Raw genomic sequence first — 16979 nt, 5'->3', positions numbered from 1 at the left:
CAGCTTCCTGAAGTCAAGGGGGGCAAAGCTGTGTAATACTGGGTAAAATCCTTTTGCTAATAAGGTTTTGGAGTGGGTTTTGTTTGGGTTTGGGTTTGGTTATTTTCCTCTGGCAGTGTTCTTTTGAAAGTAGACCCCTTGCACAGAGAATTCAGAATTCATGTCGATTGATCTTGGCATGCTGATTAACCTAAGTGTGGTGCACATGTCTACAGGTAAACTGGGCTGGACTGTCTTTATATCTGGAGAGATTGGGTGCAGGTAATGTGACCCATTCATCAAACTCTGCCTTAGAATAGTCTAAGTGCCACCCTACCAAAGCAGGTGGAATTCTGTACGTACACTGCAGATCCTCAGGGTACTTGTGTACGCTTTTCTGGAGGCTTGGTTGATATAGTCAGGGATATTTAGGGAGAATCAACATGGTAAAACACCTAACTGTGGGGATAAGATAAGCAGCATCCTAACATTCACTGCCTACCCTGCCCAGTGCTCTCTTGCCTATAAGGGGAGCATAAGACCACATGATGAGCATGGACACCCACGCTGAGTCAGTGAAGTCTGCCCTGGGTGATTTGGCAGATGCAGACATGAAAAGCTGGGTGAGATGAATTTCCCATGCCATGTTAGTTGAAAAGTCAAAAAGATGAAACCATTAACTTTATCCATCATAGTTTTCACTAGCCTTTTTTTTACCTAATCTAATTATTTTAAATTACTTCCTGGACATCCAGAGACTTGACAGCAAGGAACAGTTTTCTCCTCATTCTCCTGGACTCTGCATATGACAAGTATGGTGAGAAGACTTAGTTTCATGTTTCAGTTGCGTGAATTTGCTCAGTTGGATGGATCTTGCATTCTGAAGGGTGTTAGAACTTCAGGCGTCATTTTTGAGTGTAAATTGAAGAGCTGCTGCGGAAACTTTTTCATGCTGTCCACTACTCTAATTTTAGCCCAAATGAATTAAATAAATGTCAAAAAGTGGATTTCATCTTAACCAGCTATGTGGAAGTTGGCTATCTACATCTAAGCAGAGTATTTACAGCCCCTGTGTAGCCAGTGGAGAGAAAAAGGCACTTCAGAGAGAAACTTATTTGGATGGGATGAATAACCACATGCAAAATCTATTGTTTGTGTTGGATATAGAGGGAACATAAATAAGCAGATTTGACATGCACTGCTGTGTCTCAGATAAAGGTTCATTTCCTCTGTCTTTATCTACTTAACTACTTTAAATCAGTAAACAGATCGAATACATGACACATAGTGGATAAAGGGAACAGTGGGAATGTTGAAAGAGTTTCACAAAAGCTGATCATGTCCTTCATTCCTCAAACAAAACCATCAAGAGCAGTTGCAAGGTATTAAATAAACTAGTTGTTTTCCTGTGTACTCAGTTTTACATCTGTTATTGTGTCTTGCAGGAACAAAATCTTCCAGTGCCATTGACTTCAAGGGTAAAAACATGCCTGATGACAAGGATAAAGAAGATGAAGAAAATGAGGTGATGGATTTTTTCAAAGAGGAGAAGACACCTGACTTAATCTCGCAGCTTTTATCATTGCAGAATGTCAAAAAGGGGGAAGAAAAGGAAGAGGAAGAGGAAGACGAGGAAGAAGAAATTCTAGACCCCCTTGGTATAATCAAGTATGGCTGCTAGTGCCTTTTTTATTTAGATTTTAGCCTAGTTTTCTAAGTAAAGCTGTTCTGTGTCACTGTCCCCTGATCCCAACATTTTATCACATTGACCACTTTCAGCTGAATTTCACAGAGGAGGAGAGGCCTCTGCAGTTTGCAAAGGAAGTGCCTTGGTAGAGGGAAGAGAGTTTGTAATTGTTCTTCAGTGCATTCTTCAGGAAATCCAAGTGAGTGGGACATTCTGAATGCCTTGATTACAATCCCAACCACAGGAGGCACTTTACTGGGCACTGCAGGGCTCTACCACAAAGCATCAATGCATCAGCATCCAGTGGATGTGCTGTTCTGGAGTACACTGGTGTTTACAGTGTCTGAAACTGCTTTTGAGCTCAGTTGTGTCTACAAGGAGGTAAAGTTAGAGCATCTTAAAGACCAAAAGAGCTAACATTTCAGTAATAATATTCACAAATAGGCATTTCTTTCTTTATTCCCTTGTCTGAAGGTGTCACATTCTTAATGCCACTAAGGCATAAGCAATAACAGCTTAAGAAACAGTAATTGAATCAAAGCTTCCTGATATTAGTATCTGGGTTGGTTTACCTGTCCATTAATTTTCAGACAGTTATTTCCTTCATTTCAAGATGGATTTTCTCACTGAATTCCTAAACCATTTCTACTAAAGCCTGGAAGCAAATTTAGTTTCTCGGCAGCTGGGATCATGAGTACTGACAACTTTTTTTAGGGTGCCTCAGGCTTTAGATGTCCAAGTACAGAAGGCTTAGCTGTTCTTGATCCTCGGTAAGCACTGACTGACTCAACTGAACTGTTTCAGCCATGAGCCACTACTGAATGTTCTTTGTCTTGGATCCAGACAGTGCTTCTTCACTGCAATAGGCAGTAACTGATAATAACAAGCCAGAGCCCACTCTTGGTGTTTCCCAATTACGTTGAATCTTTTCTAGAGATCATTCTCTCTAGGCTCTAAGCCTTTTTACTTGAAGTATTTAGTAATTTACGTATCACCAGAAAACTTTGAATATTATTCTTTTGACAAAATGTGCTTAATTACTCAGCATCAAAATCATTCTTTTGTTGAAGAAGAGTTTAAAAATTTAAATAACTATTTACAGGGAGAAGTTAGATAAAGCAGTACTTCCCATAAAATGGTCCTTAGTTGGTAAGTTTACAAAAGAAGCTGTCCTTTTTTGGATAGGAAAATGATCTATTGGTTTAGCAAATGCAATGTTGTATTTTCCAACTTAAAACAAGTAGAAGCTATAAAGAACTTGCTATGCCAAAACAAGCAAGAAGTTTGCTTTTCTGCTCTGAACAGTTTGACATACTATTTGAAAATCTTGATTATTTTGGTCTTTTAATGCATTGAAGGATGACAAGATCTGGTATTTAATCCTCATTTAGTTTATTGCTTCCATTCCTTTCGAGAACAGAATTCTTACTGAATCAAAATAACTTAATTTGCAAAAGAAGTATGATCTTCACTGGGACAGAGCTGCAGCATGACATGTTCTGCAGTCAGATGTTTTTTACTCTGAACCAGTGGTTGGCTATCTAGAAAAGAAATCTGCATATGTGTTTATTATTATTTTTGTAAATCTCACATGTACAGTGTTGGGGCAGAAACGTGAAAGTGGAAATGAGAATCCTGAATCTGATTTTACATTGTCTCTGTTCTCATGTAGCTCACTCTGCTTCCGTGGAAGTTATTTTCAGTTGACATCAATGGAGATCAGACTGTACATAAGCACTGTGTCCCAGCTCTGTGCCATCTACCAGTAGGTGTCTAGGTAAGAGGCCAAAGGCAGGAGCTTAGTTGTCAGGGGATGGGCAGTTCCTGGAGGACCATTTTAGTCTGTGTTCTATGCCTGTTAAAGTGTTATGTGCTTACATGCTTTGTCGAGGGAGCTGCAGACCTCACAGCTTGAGTGCTTCAGATGTGCTTGAAGTTACTTTGGGATGGAAATGAATAAAACAGGAGATGACACAGATAAATGTGTTTAGTAGTAAACTGCTCTCTAATGCCTAGTAAATTCAGGATAAAAAGGAAAAAAAATAATCCATGGCCCTTTTCTGTCTGAAAATCTTTGAAAAGATGTAAAGTCAGCACTGAAACAAGACAGTCCATCCCATACAGTATTGGTGGCCAGAGTGCTGTGAGCAGCAGAGCTCAGACCTAAATTGAATCATGTGTTTGGCATAATCTTATAGGTTTTTTGCTTTCTGGATGAGGATGAAACTGCTTCAGTAGCACAGGCTTCCATATGTTGTCAGCACGCTTCATTTGATAACAACTTCTCCTCCTGGGCCAGAAGGCTGTGACTTGGATTTAGCCCAGCGCTGCTGCTGTGCTGCTGAACCACCTGATATCCAGTTAAATATACTGGCCTTAGGGGTAAAATGCTAATCTAGGGCCTTTATTTTCTGGTTTTGTATTGCTGGTGATCATCCAGGTGGAAGCTCATAGTGGCCTGGTTGCTTTTGCCTGCAGGAGACATCCCAGTTGTGCTGATGCTCTGCCTCGAGTTCAGGGCTGTCTGAGTTGCTCTTTGATGTCAGGTGGGCAACTCACTTGCCAATTCAGCTCTTCAGCTTTTGTGGGTATTAATGATGATCTACAAACTTTGTGTTTCTTTGCTCTATGATTCTCATTCCTCAAAGCTTTCTTTCTGTGTCAGCAAGGGGATCTTGGGATTCTTCACAACAGAAAGACTGGATTTTTTCTTGTCCAAATCAGGAACATATCAAAAACCATAATACATGCTTGTGGTTAAGTTTTCAGCTTTTAACACCCCTTCTCCTTAATATTTTTTATCCCAGGCCTAGTTCTTCCTAGAATAAAGGTTGCTCAAAATTATGTTACATTTGTGGGGTGCAGTGTTGAAAATCATTTGAAAATATGTTTTCTCTTCTTCATCCTCTGACTTTCTTGATAATTTGGAGTATTATCATATATTGTCGCCAGTTACTCTGCAAGTTCTCCTGGACCTTTGTAGAAAAGATCAGCTCTCATAGCAAACTTTTTTTTTTAAAGTGAGCATCTTTTTTTTTTTTTTCATTTTATTTTCTGGTAAATCAAAAACATTATAATATTTCTGTTAAAATGTTCTAATTCCCTTTACAAGTAGGAAATCAGATATATATTTAACTCCATATTGTAGGGACAATGTTAGGTATAGTGACTTATCTTTTTCACCACTCTTTATCTCTCTTCTTTAAATCCATCTATCTCAACATTTGCATATACTTATTTTCAAGTCCTTGGTAGGCTACCATGCTGCTTTGGCAATACATCTGGATTTTTAGAGGTGCACTGCCTTTTAACACTGCTGTGTTTTGAAAGATTTTCCTCATAAATTGCAAAGTAGTACTGCGAATCTAGTCACAACTGCAGGGGGTTCTCCAACTGGAATGCCTTTAGGGATGAATGAAGCAAGAGCACTAGATCTGAAAGAGGCTAATGCTCTGAAGGGAAAGGCAAGGAAGACAGCCACAAGTTGGATGAGCTATTCACCTGCAGCCAGGGTGGTCTTGATGGTACTGCTGAAAATTCTGCAGTGGAAAGAGGCGTAATTTGCCAGTGGTTTGAGGGGAGATTGGCAGGGAGTGAGGATTGCTGTGTGAAGCGGGAATCCAGAGCAACACCAATGCTAAGTTAGCTCAGCTGTGCCAGGGTGCCCTGGCTGGGCCTGGCTGAGAGTGTCTGGCTGTGTCTATACCATTACATTCTCCTGTCCTCCAAATGTGGATTGCTACATCCAGAATGCCCCGCTGGAAATGGCTGCTGGCCTGTGCTGCCTCCTGGGCTGTGATTAGGATAGCTTAGGAGAAGACAGGTTGTCTCATGCCAGGGTGGGTACCAGGAACTGAACAGCTGAACTCTTGAACTGAGCTCCTATGCTCAGGCCCGGGGTGTGAAGGAATTACTAGAAAAGACTGTATGGCCCTGAGCTCCTCTGCCCACAGAGCTTTCTGCGGGCCACTGTGTTTGCCCCAGTCTGCCCTCAAGGTTCCCTAAAGTTTTGCTTTATGTAGGGAATTCAGGCATCCAGTTGTGGATTTTTTTACTTGATCCAAACAGGATCAAGTTAGCATTTCTGGTCTGAATCTTAAAGCAATTTAAAAAACACATCACAGCAACTGAATTTGGTTTTGTCTTCTTCCACTGTGGATGAAATACAGAGTTTTATTGTTTATAGGTTGAAGCCAAGAGCTTTAGCTTTAGCTTTATCTCTCTCCTCTCACTTTGTAGTTAAAACAACTCAACTTAGTATTTGTGTTCGGTTTACTCCAATAAACTTCAGACAGCAGCTGATTAAAATGGCTGTGAACCAGCTCCTCTGGACAAAGCAGCAACAATTTTGCAGAAGGACTGTGACTGCCTCATGGGTTAAAACATGCAGCAGCCCTTTCAGTGCATGCATTTCTTCAGCTGCAATTAACTTCTGAGGTAATATTTGTTTACCATTTTGGGAGAACCCACCTTTTCCGGTGCTTTCCTTTCTTGTCTTCTTCAGCCCTCCAGAGCCCTTGCAGAAACCTCTCCTCCCCACATGGTTCCTCCCTTCCGTCCTTTTTCCTTTGCCTCTCTAAATCTTCCAGTGACAGCATATATTTCCTGAGCCTTGGGTTTTTCCTGGCAGACTGCACAGGGTCCAAAGGTGGGTATTCCCCAGGCAAGAGTTTTTCTGTCTCCTCATGAGTCCTGGGGAGTTTCTGTCTCGACTCTCTGCCTTTGCTATTGTTAGAGGATTTCCCCTCATGGCTTCTCCCATCCAAATTTGTGCCTTTCCTGAGGAATACAGGCAGACACGTGGGTGGGTTGAAGCTTTGCATCTGTTGTGTTTAAATGCAGATACAGCTAAGTCCTGACAATAGTTTGGAAAGGATGGGGCTGGTGAGGGCTGACCTTTCGGGGGCCTTCTGCCAAAGGTTTTTAAAAGCCTTGTAGCTGGTTGTAGCTGGGGTCAAGCTCAAGCGCCTCCAGTGCCAGAGGTTTCCCGTTGCTGGGTTTAGTTGGTAAGGAGATTATTGAAGGACTCAGGGCCTTTTCTGGCTGCAGATGAAATCGGTGATGGCTTTGAGCAGCAGATTGGCAGGGAGTGAGCAGCCAGGAGCCAGCCTTGGCCTTGCCAGAGCCCTGCAGAGCCAGGCAAGCTGCAGGAGGAGGTGGGTTGGCACACAAGCCAGCAGTTGTTCCTGGTTGTATCCTACACCTTCGTGTTTCCCAGCCCCTTACTGGCAGCCAGGCTATAGTTTGACCGTTCATCCCAGTACTCCCTTCCCTTGCCTTTTCTTCTCTCTCGTGGCAAAAGAGCCATGATGGCCTCAGCCTTTTGTCTTTGGGGAAGAAATGAATGGCAACATTTGATCTTGCTTCCTCTGCCAGAAACCTTGGGCCTCTGAGAGTGGCTGATGAAGAGGCAGAAATCAGCTTAGGGGCAGTCCTGGGTTTAGCGTCTTTCCAAGGGGTTTTGTTGATGCAGTGCCCAAAGCTGTAATAGGTGAGGGCAATGTACTTGCTGGTGGATTTTCACCTCCAAGGCAGAGAATTTCTGCAGGCTGGAGTGGTGTCATGGCACAGCTGCTGTCTACTGGACAGATTGTCTGGAGGAAACTTGTAAAAATGTGTGTTCAGCTGCTGTGCCTTCTGGTCCTTGGTTGGCAGGGTTGTAGTTCTGCCACTCCTCAGGCATCCTCCCACTCCTCAGCCACTCACAAATTCACAGCTGCCTTTTGGTCTAGCCAGGTATGTGTGTGACTTCCCCTCTGAATCCAGTAGGATTCATACACAGCAGTAGAAACACTGGTCTGTTTGTCTAGATCAGCCAAGAGAGTGTGAAGGTGTCAAAACATCAGAGAAGAGAAAAGATACAGGTTATTTTTCTTTAATTCAGATCATTTAAACAACGAATGAGGGAATAAAGAGCTTTGTTTTCCTAGCAGTGTGTGTATGCGCGCTCACAGCTGTGAAGCCTTCAGAGATTTGAACAGGCAGATCTTTATTTTCTGTTGGTTGTTGGGTCACAAGCTTAGGTTGCAAGGCATGCTCAACCATCACTTTGCCAAGTGACACAAGTATTTGTCGCAATTCCAATCCAGCTGCTGTCAGATTGGCAACTCACAAAATCCCAGTAAACAACCCCACTGGTCCTCTACTGCCATTTGAAATTCTTCTGAAAACCAAGGACATAGTCTTGTATGGTGTTCTTCCCTGTCAAAGTGAGGAGAAAGAAGAAAAGACAGCAAAGAAGTCTATTACTCTCCCAGTTAAAGGATAAGCCTCACTTATTTTTCATAAATTACCTGCTCTCAACCCTTTTCAGGGGCAATGTTGTAGCCTCTTCTTGAAGGTGTTATTAACTGAGTGGCTAGAGAGTAAAGCAGGATGGCAGAGATGCTCTCTTTGGAGGAGTTCAGTCCCTCCAGTTTATCTCTCCTGAACTTTTTTATGTTTATAGGTGCTTTGTGAGTGGTGTTTTCCCATGCAGTGGGCTTTCCTTTCCCTTATGCTGCCAATCCCATCTCCTGGAAGCACAGCTTCCAGTGTGTTTCTTTAATGGAAATCTTACTGTCACCTCACAGATGAAAGGTTGAGGGTGATTGAAAGAAAACATTGGAAAATGAAAGCATGTTTAGCTGCTGGATCTCACAGAATAATCCATATTCATTCTGTGTTGTCTTCTGACTAGAATAAACCTGTTCTCTAGGAAGAACTCTACCAAGGCCTGTGTAACTGCAAGGAGTGGAACTGAGAACCTTTCCTAGCTACACTTTCCAGACATGTGAATCAAGTTGGATGTGTGAAGGACTTGGTCCTCTTCTCTCATTGCTGTTCTTTGGGAGAGCCAACTGAATGGAAGTGCAGTCAGGAAAACTGAGGTGTTCTGGTACTCCTGGGCTTGTAGTTTGCATGTGTTATATCCATAACCAGTCCTTCAAGAGAGCATATTGGACAGGTGATTGCTGTTATGTCTGCTTCTGGCTATCAGAAAGAACTGTACCTTGGGATCAGAGCTAGGCAACTCACACTGTGGGAGAGGTTTGGAGAGGAGTGGGTACATAACTTAGAGATCTAAAGTTGTCTGCTCTGTGTTTTCTTGTATTCTGGAAATAGTATTTCCCTGACCTAAGGAAAACTTGTGAGAGTCCTTCCCTGTGCCAGCATTGTCCTTATCTACTTTCATATTTTCCTGTCTAGCGTTGGATTTTTGGTCCCATGAGATTATGCAGTCATTATTTCCCCAGGTTTTTAAGCAATTGCCTGGCTTATACTTCAGTGGTAAGTTTCTGTCATGACTGGCTTGAGTGATTCCAGTACATACACAGCTGGAACACAAGGATCCTTTGGGAAGGAGTTTAAGTAATTATTTTAATGTGCTTCATTTTCTTTCTAATTAGAACACAGAATATACTTTAATGGGTTTTATAAATAGTTAATTTGTGTTTATGCCATCATCCTAAACCCAAAGGGCTGAAAATATCTCTCCAATCTGTGTAGTGTTACAGCTGTGTGTACCATCCGGTGGTGTTTTCAAGCAGAACACAAATGTAACTACACCTGGGGTAAAATGCAGCAAGGACCTAATAGCTTAGTGCAACACTTCATTGCAGCATCAGACTGTAAGTGAAGAACACTTAATTCAACTGGGAATGTAGAGGGAATTGCATCAACATAAGTACCCAGTCTGGAATTTGACTAGATTGCTAAAGTAGATAGTCTGCTTTTAAGGAAGATTTCACAGGATTTTTAACAGACCTGGTTCATTGTTTACAATGTACTAAAGCAATAAAACTTACCACACACTTTTATGTATATAGAAGAACTGTAGAGCAAAGTAATATCAGGGAACTGGAATGCAATACCATTGCCACTAGCTGGCATCAGCTTTCAAATAATTCCCATAGTCCTCTGAGTGAACTCTCAGCTTTTGGTTTCCCCATCCTGTTTGACAGCGATGTGCAGGCATTTGTAGCAGAACTAAGCAGCACTGAAGGCACGCAGGAGCCGTTCTCCAGGCATATTCAGCAAGTCCTTACTTAACTGAGATGGGTTTGTAGGAGGCAGGAGATCCTTTAGAAGGGCCATAGGATAAATTTATGACTACACAGAATCAGAAGTGTGTCTTTTTTTACCTCTGCTTTGGAAGAGGATTGTATGTGATGTAATTGGGCAGATTTAAACATGTTTTGTTTCATGGACTTTACAATAATAGGATGACTCAAATCCTTAATTAGAATAGAAAAGCATTACCTCATCGATGAGCCTGCTCCTTTCACCGAGGCACCGAGGGGGAATCTTTAATTGACAGATGCAGGGAACTGCTCCTAGATGAGGCAGACTGCTAATGAGGGATGGATTCAGAGCTGCCCTATTGCTTTTCTGTTCACCAAGTATAACAGAATTGTTTGCCATAGAAGAAGCTGTCTGTAGGGTGAATGTGTGCTCAGTTTAAATCGAGATGGGAGACTTGCTTTTCCTTTCATCTGATGCTGTCAGGTTCCTAATTCAGCAGACTTAATAAAATCATTGTTCCCTTTTCCCCATGGGTCTGCTGCAGACACTTCTGTCTTTGTTTCAAAGGATCAAAGAATCAGCTTTTGGAAAACCATTTTTGGAAGCAATCTGTAAAACTTTGCCAAAAATGCATGAATTAGCCATTGTAACTATAGACCAGTACTAATTGCCACACCTGGGGATCAGATTTCTTCCTATTGCCCTTGCAGCAGTTGGCCAGGTCTGGAGTCATCTGAAGTGCCAGTTAAAGGAGGAATGTCCCTAAGGACAGACACACATCTGGGACTCAGCAGCTCTTCATTTTCCACTTGAATTTCTTGGGTCATATCACAGTACTAAAAGGTTGGATCTCTCCATTATCCCTTTGGTAAAAGGAATAAAACTGATTTTGTAGATCTGCCTAGGGAAAAGAAATTCTTCATTTCTTTGCACAAAAATGTGGCATTCGGATAGCTGTTAATGACCATTGTCATTGAAGTGAAAGAAGTGCTTTTCAGTACCTTCTATAAATTTTGGAAAGGCTTGAAACCTTTCTTTTCATATTGCCTGAGATACCCAGTTATGTCCAGATCATAAGGGGGCTAAGACTGTCATCACAGTAAAATACACAGCTGTAGTCGGTGATTTGACTGTGGCTAAACTAGTAAATAAAAGCAAACAGGAACTGTAGTGTTGCTTTTGCCAACTAGAATAGAGTAGCTTCTGTCCAATAGCTAAATCCTTCTGCTCCTCAGAGCAAACTGGCCATGTCCAAAACAGGAAAGGCCCTAAGCTTGTAATGATCCCTAAACCATGTCCAGGCATCATTTGGGAAAGCAATTATTAGCCTGGGCCAAGTTCATGCCAGAAAGCATGATAGAAACTCACAGGGCAGTTACTGTGTGCCATTATCTCAGCACAAGCTCTGACTAAATTTATTTGCTGGTATACCTGTTGGCTTTTCATTGCCAACAGGGCAGCCTGAAGAAAGTGCATGTTTAGGGGTCAGGATTGGAGCCATTGGGATCCTGTAATGAGGCTTTTCTTGATGCAGGCAGTGATGAGTGTATGCCTGGCACTTGAGGATGCTCTGTGATCATAAACCACCAAGGGCATTTTGCAGCAAGAGTGGAGCTGGCTGCTGTGGTTCCTCTCAGCTGGCACTCTTTTGGATGATGGCACAGCTCAGGAGCTCACCCAGGACTGGATGGGTGCAGCCTGCCTCTTTTGAACTGTAACAGAGTTCAGCCATGAGGGTGTGAGCTGTGATGGCTTGGAAAAGGTCTTGACTTGGGTTTTTGCTAGTATAGGCTGTTTTCTGAGGTCTGCTCTCTGAACCACGATTTTCTGTAATAACTGCTGCTTATTGGCACGAGGCACAGATGGATTGGAGTGGCTTGGATGGAAGACTTCCAAGCTTTCTTCTTCCTTTATTGCTTTTTGTCTTTGATAGTATCTGAGGCGTACTTCAAGGCTTCATTAAACACAAAACAGTGTCATGCTCTCAAAACTAACTTATAACATTATCTAGACCCATTTGCAACAGACATCTCATTTTTCATCTATGTGATGTGTTATCTGCCAGCATAGGCTGTTGTTGTGTATAACACTCTTGTCCTGGAAGCTTGTTCCCAAGTCATCCATCTTACTTTTCCTGGCTGTGAATGACAGAGCCATGGCCCCTACTGTCCTGTAATATGAAAAAAGGCAAATGCATTTTCAGGAGGCTCCTGAGGGCTAACCCTCTCTTCCTCCCTCAGGGGCTGTTAATGCAAACCCTGACCTCACTTTTTGTTTATTTGGTTTTATTTGTTCAGTGGTGCTGCCAAGAGACAAGGGCAGTGCCACACAATGTGGGATGCTGAAATGGGAAGGAGAAGCATGTGGTCCAGAACTGCTGGCCAAGGCCTCAGAAGAATTAGTTTTCAATTCTTCATTTCAAAGACATCCTGCTTAGGCTGCAGATAGCTCACTTCTGGTTTTCAGGACCTCATTTTATTCCTGATCTGTAAAAGAACAGTACTGGCATGCCCTGACATGCAGAGGTGCAGAGAGAATGAATTCTGAAGGATTGTGAGGTGTTTGGGGTCTGTTGGCAAAACATAGCTGTTTGTTGGCAATAAGCATTGTTTTAGTTGCCCTTGGGAGGTGATGGGAGATGTTACCCAGCCTGTTGTATCCCTTACTCTCATGGAGGAACATCCTTGGTCTGCCAGGCGTTTTCCAGCTGTTGGCAGCACAGCACCATTGCTCACAGGAGGGATGCAGTCATGGTGCTGTTCTGTGCTACTGATGGATACTGAAGGATGCCAAGGTGTCCTTAAACCCTGCAGCCGAATGGACAGCATGGCAAAAGACAGTCTCCTTTCAGCTCTTTGCTTATCAGTTCTTCCTTGGAGGGGCCTCTCTCAAGGACCACTTCCAGAAGGTGACACAGAGAAGACTGCATCAAACTTGCCTCCATATACAGTCCTCTGGCAGTATCTCACCAACCTTTGCTTCCTCAAACACTCCCATATGCCTTTGTTCTGTGCCCAAAGCATGTCATAAGCACTGTTTCAGGCTGTGACTTTGCAGAGCTCTAGCACAACCCTCATGTCATTTCAAGCACTTGAACTGAAAATCGGATACAGAATAAATAATAATTCCAGAACATCACACAGAGGAAGGGAAGACCAAGGCCAAGTGTTTTATAGTATGGATACAGTCCTGCCCCAGCCCTCTTGTTCAGCGGGGGTGGGGGGGTGCTGCCTCCTGTGCTCATGGCACCTCTGCTGTGGAATTCTGCCAGTCATGGGAAGCAGCTTCAAAAACCCTTCCCTTCCTTGGAGAGACCATAGGCAGGTGTAGTGAGTTAACCCTGGCTGGACACGAGCTGCCCACCAAAGCTACTCTATCACTGCCCTCCTCAGCTAGGCAGGGAAGAGAAATTATAATAAAAGACTCATGGGTCAAGATAAGGGCAGGGAGAGATCACTCACCAGTGACTGTCATGGGCAAAACAGACTCCACTTGGGGAAATGAATTGAATTTATTACCAATCAAATTAGAATAGGATAATAAGAAATAAAATTGAATTATAAAACACCTTCCCTCCACCATTCCCTTCTTCCTGGGCTCAACTTCACTCCCCATTTTCTCTACCTCCTTCCCCTCAGCAGCACAGGGGGACCCTGTAGCATTGGTTCTCTGTCCTAGCTATGTGGCATGTGAAAGGTTGCTGTAGCATTCTGCCTTATGGATCCAAATCCTGAAGTGCCCTGGGTCTGTTTTCTGTCTGAACTCATCATTCTTCCTCCAACGCTGCCATACCCACTGTAACACCAGGGAGTAAAAGCTTAAAAAATCGTGCAGTTATTTGTAATTTTTACTCCCCTGCTGTCATCAGCATCATTTCAGCACTTTTCCACGAGTCCCTCTCCTGATGCAGATCAGTGATATGATTTCTGCTCCCCCTTCTGTGTATTCAACCAAAGATCCCCCTTACCAAACCTCAGGTCATTTCTCACATGCCTCCATCTTACTAGATGGCACAAGACTCTTCACTGTTGTAAAATGGTATAACTTTAATGTTCTTTGAGTGCATTTAGGATTTTTGAGTCAGCAAACTGACCAAAAGGATCAAATTACTGACTGAGGCTCACACTGTGAGTCAACAGCAGCTAAACCTGGAAGGAGCTCAAAGAGCACTACACACTTGGTGCTTTTTGCTGCCATGCAAGCCTGACTTCTCACGTCATCTGGTGTGTGAGAGCCTGAGATGTATACCAGCATTTCTACCACAGGCTATGTTCCCTGATCCATTTTCCCTACAGCATCCCTTGCAGCACAGGAATTGTCAGTATTTTTAATGGAGCCAGCCCCAAGGGGCCAGTGGGCAGTAGCAGATCATCAAGTGGCTGAGCAGGAGTGAGGAGGAGGGTCTGCAGTGAATCAGATGTGTGGATCTACAGGCTTGTGTCACTTGTGTCTAGTCATAATTCTCTGGGGATATGAGATGCTAGTTGGAGGCCTTGCTGAGATCATCCATCTACCTTCTCTTTAGAGTGCTGTGGGAATAGCAAGTGTCACTCTGACTCGGCTGAGCTCTGAGGGGTTTTTTGCCAATAGGAAGGGAATGATTTTGGTTATGATTTTACAATATTATCATGTCTGCCAAATAACACCTGCACTGCACTTGACCTCATGCACAAGGCAGAATACTTGTGCACTTGTGCACACTACTTATTTCTTCTTCTTTTAATCATGAGTTGTGGTTTGCTTGCATTTAGCAGGTTTCTGTAATTCAGCACTTGGCCCCACTGTGCTCCACAAAGGGCTCCTGGTGCTTCCCCAGCAGGACCTTCCCTTCATCCTGACAACCAGCTGTTGGACACACTGAGCTCAGTGCTCAGCCCCTGAAATTACTTATGTTGCAGAAGCTTCTGAGCTGTGAATTCAGGCCAGTTAGTGATAAAAACATAAATAGGAGTCCAATTTAAAAAATGCAGAATTATGTCATCTGTTTTTCTGCTTGCAGCAGAAAAGCTGCCACTGCAGAGCCTTGGTGTCTTGCTTAGGAGGGAGAGTTTGTTGGCTGTGGTGCTCCCTGGTGTGGCTGTTCCTACAGTCTGACCTCCAGCAGTGTCTGCAGCATCACAAGTGGAGTTGCTTTGTGCAGCAGGTATATCCATGGCCTGGGGAATATTTCACCCAGAGCAACTTTATCTTACCTCTGTTTAAAAAACAAAATCAGCACATGAAACCTCTAGGCAGGAAAGCTGTGTTCTCTTTTTATGGAAGAGGATTTGATCTCGTGATCATCAGGAGAGGCAGCAGCGGGAGCAGGGCGCTATGTCTGCAACAGCGTTGTCATTTAGCTCTGACAATGTCTCACTGTGTCCTTCTCTATTGTAGTTCCTGTAGAGCCATCTCTGAGTTGTGGTGATAGGTTTGTTTTACCCATGACGTAGTCAAGAGGAAAAAGTGACCTCTTTGAACAGCAAGATGTGAGTGAGGGAGCCAGGCTCAGCCCTATGGTCCCTCCTCAGGCAGTCAAGACCCTGTGCTTTGGAAGCAATCTGCCCCTACTTCCAAATCCTGCTTGGCTACTGCTGGATTCTGCTCACTGCCCTGGTAACCAGCCCTTCTCAGGCTTTTCATAAGCTCTCTAGATGTGGTGTGACAGGTATGTCAGGCAGAATTTTAGACTGGAACATCATGTACAGGTTGCTGGGGGTTTTCTGTAGGTTGAGGGTCAGTCTGTGCAGGTACCAGGCAAAAAAAAGGAAAGGCACCCTTCAGACTGAGTTTTATACGGAGTATCTGGGATTAGAAAGGCCAGACTATTTTGATGCAAGCATCCTTTCTTGTTCTGTTATCTCTTTGAGGCTTTTCTGTTCACAGACAGACGAAATTTAAAGTTGTGCCTGCAGTCTGGGCTCCTGTACCCATTCTACTTTAGGATGCAGTGAGGAGGGAATTCAGGTGAGGCAGGACTGCAGGGAAAATGGTCTCCTCCTGAGGAGCACAATGGGAGGCCAAGGGGCTGTCAAACATAGGTGGCAGGAGATGCTGCTGGCTATGATGGCATTCTGTTGTGAGGAGCTGAAGATTAGGTAACACAAAGTTAAAACTGTATGAAGTAGATATGGAACAGGCTGCCTGTCCTTGGGAGGAGGCACCAAACACTTGCAGGTCATGCTGACTTGACTTTACTGAGGCCTGTAGTGAGAGGACAACTTTGAAACTTTCAGTTTTAGGCTGAAAGAGAGTGGATTTAGATGAGATGTAAGTACAATAAGGGCAGTGAGACACAGGTTGCCCAGAGAAGTTGTGGCTGCCCCATCCCTTGAAGTGTTCAAAGACAGGTTGGATGGGGCTCTGAGCAACCTAGTCTGGTGAAAAGTGTCCCTGCCCACAGCAGAGGGATTGACTAGGTGATCTTTAAGGCTTCTTCCAACTCAAGCCATTTTGTGACACTAGAGTTCTGTGACTCAGAGGTGCACCCAACACTTCTGAAAATGAGGCATCAGGTATTCTCATGTTCAGTAACAAGAAGGTGGTACGTTCACGCTTGTGTGTGGTTCAGTGTTGAAGAAACCAATCGCTTCTCCAAAATGGTTGCTGTTTTTTGCTTTTACTTGGTTAGTTGTAGGAATTCTTACCACAACAGTGGATACTTTCAGTACCTTCAATTCCTTCTTTGTGAGGCCTTCTTTTTTAGAGTTTGGTCCTGAATCTATTGTGCATGTGACAGTTAACATGCTCACTAGCAAGTTTTTTCACACCCTCTTTGTTTCAGCTTGGTTGACTCGGGTTGTGAAGCTGCTCAGGATGTTTTGTGAAGAATGTCTCATAAAGGCACGATGTTGGCAGGTTGATTTCATTACATTTTAATTCTTTTCATGTAGCACATCTTATTGCTGAATTATACTGCATGTAGGCATCACTTTACAGGCATGAAACAGAGTACTCACTATAGAAGTTGTTGGTTTTGGAGCTACAGACCTGTAACAATCAGTAATTAGTGTAAGAGAATGGATTTTCTTTCTTAGACTGTAATTTTTATAGGGTTAGAACATAAAGCTAGGGCCTATTCTTGAAAGTAACTCCATTAGTTTGAATAATGACATTAAAGGAAATAAATTAAGGAATAATTTCTTGCAGAATTTTTTAGGTTCAAACTGTTCAGCATAATTTTTTTGCGATAAAGCTTCCTTTCTCCAGAAAGATTTTGCATTTATTTAAGATTTGACATGAATTTTGTCTTTTTTTTTTTTTAAACTGACTAGTAAATGTTGTTTATTTTCAGTGGTTGGCAGTTATAGCTGGTTATTTTTTTTAATCA

The 16979-nt window shown here is 43.1% G+C and overlaps 1 protein-coding gene across 2 annotated transcripts in view; it reads left to right on the top strand.

Annotated features, from left to right (window-relative positions):
• Nucleotides 1-16979, top strand: part of HS1BP3 (HCLS1 binding protein 3) — a 50957-nt gene that overhangs the window by 15208 nt on the left and 18770 nt on the right. For both annotated transcript variants that reach the window (XM_027641130.1, XM_027641129.1), the window contains exon 4: nt 1425-1647. In XM_027641130.1, the coding sequence (XP_027496931.1) occupies nt 1425-1647 (223 nt within the window). The remainder of the gene's footprint in view (nt 1-1424; nt 1648-16979) is intronic.

Source organism: Corapipo altera, unplaced genomic scaffold (assembly GCF_003945725.1).
Source record: "Corapipo altera isolate COAL_440 unplaced genomic scaffold, ASM394572v1 46, whole genome shotgun sequence".
In the NCBI taxonomy this organism is placed as follows: Eukaryota; Metazoa; Chordata; class Aves; order Passeriformes; family Pipridae; genus Corapipo; species Corapipo altera.
The sequence above is the reverse complement of the archived record's forward strand: the minus strand, read 5'-3'. Positions and strand labels throughout refer to the sequence as shown.